The sequence below is a fragment of the Ursus arctos genome, unplaced genomic scaffold (genome assembly GCF_023065955.2).
Source record: "Ursus arctos isolate Adak ecotype North America unplaced genomic scaffold, UrsArc2.0 scaffold_14, whole genome shotgun sequence".
Classification (NCBI taxonomy): Eukaryota; Metazoa; Chordata; class Mammalia; order Carnivora; family Ursidae; genus Ursus; species Ursus arctos.
In genome coordinates, this window is record NW_026622808.1 from 30,640,475 (window position 1) to 30,645,375 (window position 4,901).

Consider the following 4,901-nt stretch of genomic DNA (forward strand, 5'->3'; position numbering starts at 1 on the left):
TCCTCTAACCATGCCTTATGTTGGCTGGGTAACCCAACTGGAGCCAGCTGGCCAGGGCACTGGCCTATGCTAACTCGATCAGACTCCTGGGAGCTGGGAGTATGACAGCTTCACCCTGAAGACCATGAGCAGCCTGGCAGAGCGGGAGGGCTGCAGACCAGGACCTGGGGTAATACGAGGGAAGGAGGGATACCATAAAGCTAACCAATAAGGTATACCAGATGGCTTTTTTAAAAAGACTTATTTATGTATTTGAGAGAGAGCACGGCAGAAGGAGAGAGAATCTCAAGCAGGCTCCCCACTGAGCTTGGACCCAACACCAGGCTTGATCCCATGACCCTGAGATCATGACCTGAACCAAAATCACAAGTCAGACACTTAACGGACTGAGCCACCCAGGCAGCCCTACCAGATGGATTTCTTAAAACACCTACGAAATAGACAAAAATTCGGCAATTCTACTCTTTAATAATTAAGAAAGGGGAAAGAATACATATATAAATAATATTGGAAATGGGAAAGAGGCCATGGGTTCAGATTGTATACATCAGTTTGAAATGTAAGAATCTAAGCTAAAGGAAGTGATTTTCTACACTAAAATTAATGCAAAAAAGAGGTGGGAAACCCAACTAGGCCAATAACTACACAAGATACTTTTCAAATAGTCAAAGATTTGTCGTCCCTTAAAAAGAGCTATCAGGCCCAGTGAGTTTTCGTGCACAGTCTACCAGACTTCAGGAACAGATATGATGCTGGCATCACAGAAACTGTTTCAGGGCCTAGGAAAATACTAGAAAGCTTCTCAACGGGTTTTAAGAGGCTAAGACAGCAAAGACACCAAACTTGAACAAATGGTGGAACAGAGAGGAGAAGTGGAGAGCAAGCCAACTTTGGGCAGAAATTCTAAATAAAATGCCAGCAAATGGAATCCACAGTGCATTAAGGGATTTATCTAAGAAATCTACTGAGATCTAGTAATGAATTTCATTACGTAAACAAATTAAATAAGAAAAGCCATATAATCATCTCAGTCGTTCATTACTGCATCACCAGGGCCCCAAACTGCCTGGCACAGTAAAGGTTCCCAGTAAGTACCCGTGAAGCTGAGTCCCCAGTAAGTACCCGTGAAGCTGAGTCCCCAGTAAGTACCCGTTCCCAGTAAGTACCCGTGAAGCTGAGTTCCCAGTAAGTACCCGTGAAGCTGAGTCCCCAGTAAGTACCCGTTCCCAGTAAGTACCCGTGAAGCTGAGTTCCCAGTAAGTACCCGTTCCCAGTAAGTACCCGTGAAGCTGAGTCCCCAGTAAGTACCCGTGAAGCTGAGTCCCCAGTAAGTACCCGTTCCCAGTAAGTACCCGTGAAGCTGAGTCCCCAGTAAGTACCCGTGAAGCTGAGTCCCCAGTAAGTACCCGTTCCCAGTAAGTACCCGTGAAGCTGAGTCCCCAGTAAGTACCCGTGAAGCTGAGTCCCCAGTAAGTACCCGTTCCCAGTAAGTACCCGTGAAGCTGAGTCCCCAGTAAGTACCCGTGAAGCTGAGTCCCCAGTAAGTACCCGTTCCCAGTAAGTACCCGTGAAGCTGAGTCCCCAGTAAGTACCCGTGAAGCTGAGTCCCCAGTAAGTACCCGTTCCCAGTAAGTACCCGTGAAGCTGAGTCCCCAGTAAGTACCCGTGAAGCTGAGTCCCCAGTAAGTACCCGTTCCCAGTAAGTACCTGTGAAGGCTGAGGTCAGGGTCAGCACACAGACCCCCACCATCACCGCCACTATTTCGCACTGCGTTAGAGGTCACGGGCAACGAGATAACGAAATAAATGGTAGGATTTTCAAAAAGGGTAAGACATAGCTCTCACCATTTTAGGGAATTTGATTAGCCAAAAATAAGCCAAAAGAATGCACCGAGAAACTGCTGAATTAAATAAGTCAGTTTTGCAAGATGACCAGGAATCAAGATCACTATGTTTTCTTTTTTTTTTAAGATTTTATTTATTTATTCGACAGAGATAGAGACAGCCAGCGAGAGAGGGAACACAAGCAGGGGGAGTGGGAGAGGAAGAAGCAGGCTCATAGCGGAGGAGCCTGATGTGGGGCTCGATCTAATCACACCGGGATCACGCCCTGAGCCGAAGGCAGACGCTCAACCGCTGTGCCACCCAGGCGCCCCAAGATCACTATGTTTTCTTAAATCGGCAGCTTTAAAATACCTAACATATAAAATTAGAAAAAAATATAATGGGAGGAGATAATCATCCCCAATGAATATAACCAAAATGTGCAAAATACTTAGAAATAAACTCAGTATTTTTCCAGACATCCATGAAGAGAAGAGCCAAATGAATGGGGACATTCTGGTTAGGAATTCAACATTGTAAAATTAGCCTGTGTATCTAATATCTAATTTCCATTCAAATACCAATAACATCTTTAATGAAAACTGACACACTGATTGTTAAGTTTCCATGGAAGACAAACTTTGTAGATTAGGCAATATTGTTTTTTTTAAAGGAGAGCTTTTGTTAACAAAACATAACTTAGAGCTATTTGAAACAGTACAGCACTAACCCAGGGACAAACAGATCAGTGGGGAAACAACAGAGATTTCAAAAACATACAGATGAGTATATTAAGATTTCCTTACTGTAAATGCAGATCTTCAAATCAGCAGGAAAAAGACAGGCGCTACAAGAAATAGTATTAATGGAATTGGCTCTCCAGTTGGAAATAGAGTTGGACCCCCACCGCATACCACACATAAACAGAAATTTCAAATGGATTACAGTTACACATAAAAAATCAATGTATTGGGGGCGCCTGGGTGGCACAGCGGTTAAGCATCTGCCTTCGGCTCAGGGCGTGATCCTGGCGTTACGGGATCGAGCCCCACATCAGGCTCCTCTGCTATGAGCCTGCTTCTTCCTCTCCCACTCCCCCTGCTTGTGTTCGCTCTCTCGCTGGCTGTCTCTATCTCTGTCAAATAAATAAATAAAATCTTTAAAAAAAAATCAATGTATTGAAATAAAAATATGGGAAGAAAGCTTTTATAATCTGGAGATGGAGAAGACTACATTTTGCTAGGCACAAAACCCATAAAAAAAGTAAAGACGGACTGATTTGATTCCATAATAATTTGTTTAAAGATTTTATTTATTTATTTATTTGAGAAAGAGTGCATGAAAAGCAGGGGAAGGTGCAGAGGGAGCAGGAGAAGTAGGCTCCCCTCCTGAGCAGGGAGCCCAATGAGGGGCTCAATCCTAGGACCCTGCGGTCATGACCTGAGCCACGCTTAACCAACTGAGCCACCTGGGCGCCCTTTGCCTCCATGATAATTTTAAAGGTCTTTATGGAAAACTTCCATCATTCCATCCATTCCACATATTTCCAAAAGATAAGGAAATATTTGTAAAATAATTGAGAAAGGCTTAGTATTCAGAAAAGATAAAAACTTTCCTAAGAAAAAGCAACCCAATCTTAAAAATAGGCAAAGCATATGAATTGAGGATTTACTAGAGAAAAGGTGTATCTTTTCATCAAGAAAAAAAAAAATGAAAAGATACTTTTCCAATCAGGAAAATACAAATTAAAACAGCAATGATAGAACGTTCCATCATGGGATGGGCACATTTTTAGAGATTGATAATATCCATCTTTAGCGAAAGGGGAAACATTCACTCTCCTGTGCCTTAAGTATGAATGGAAACTGACTCCGCTTTGGGGAGGAATGCTTTTTGATCTTACTCATCCAAAATTATTGAACTTGTGTGTCCTTCGATGACTGTCCTGCCCTCAGCCACTCCTAGGAAGCCAGCTGCAGAAATGTTCCAGAGTGCCCGCCCCCAGTCCCCCCACCCCCACCCCCCACGCAGGACTGCTGCCAGGCTGACGGGTCCGAAACAGCCTAAAACCGGATGCTGCTTAGGAAACCTAGGTCACAGCTGCACAGAGCCCGCGCAGTAACGTCACATGATGACTAGCTCTGGGAATGGACGGAGAAAGTTTGTCAAGGTGTGTAATTTTTTTTAAATGTGGACTATTAACAATATATATAAGGTCCCATTTATTTTTAAAAATCATAACATTGCATCAAAAACTGGGGATGTACTGTATGGTGACTAATATAACAAAATAAAAATTATTTAAAAAAAGAAGGAAGAAAAATCATGAAGACGTTTTATTTAAGGATGCCAACGGATTACCTGGGGGACGGAGCAGCACTGGTGGTAGGGGTGTGGTTGAGAGGAGGGAATCTTTCTATGCATTTCTGAATATTTTCAGTAAATCACAAGAATGTATTCAGATAGTGCCTGAAATTTTTTCAAAAATGTTTAAAGAAAAAAACATAGGGGCGCCTGGGTGGCACAGCGGTTAAGCGTCTGCCTTCGGCTCAGGGCGTGATCCCGGCGTTCTGGGATCGAGCCCCACATCAGGCTCCTCCACTATGAGCCTGCTTCTTCCTCTCCCACTCCCCCTGCTTGTGTTCCCTCTCTCGCTGGCTGTCTCTATCTCTGTCGAATAAATAAATAAAATCTTAAAAAAAAAAAAAACATAGATGATGAACATGTAATACTTTGGTAAGCAGTTTTTAGTGCCATTAAAAAAAAAAAGAAGAAAAAGAAAGCTAAATTGGAACACTGTACGTGGGTCCTTCCTACTGTCAGCCTACAAGGCATATTTCAGCTCCTTCCTTGCAGCAGGCCCACTTTACAGATGAGGAAACTGAGGCCTCAGGCCCAGGCCCTTTCCCCGTGCCCCTGCACTAGTGACGTAGTAAAAACCATCAGCCTCCGCTCTGGGGAGCCTGCTGATGGAATTAATTCCAAGAGGCCCTGCCCTCCCACCCACCCTCAACCCCCCAGCGTCACCCAGAAAAGAGAACAGAGCCAGCTCACATTTGTGCAAATTTAATCCCAGC

At 43.8% G+C, this 4,901-nt stretch overlaps 1 protein-coding gene across 1 annotated transcript in view; it reads right to left on the bottom strand.

Annotated features, from left to right (window-relative positions):
• The window catches only part of LOC113256798 (serine protease 46-like), a 30,354-nt gene extending 28,604 nt beyond the window's left edge, over positions 1-1,750 (bottom strand). Inside the window, exon 1 of the mRNA XM_048226613.2 lies at positions 1,708-1,750. Within this exon, the coding sequence (XP_048082570.2) occupies positions 1,708-1,750 (43 nt within the window). The remainder of the gene's footprint in view (positions 1-1,707) is intronic.
• Between the last annotated feature and the right edge of the window lie 3,151 nt (positions 1,751-4,901).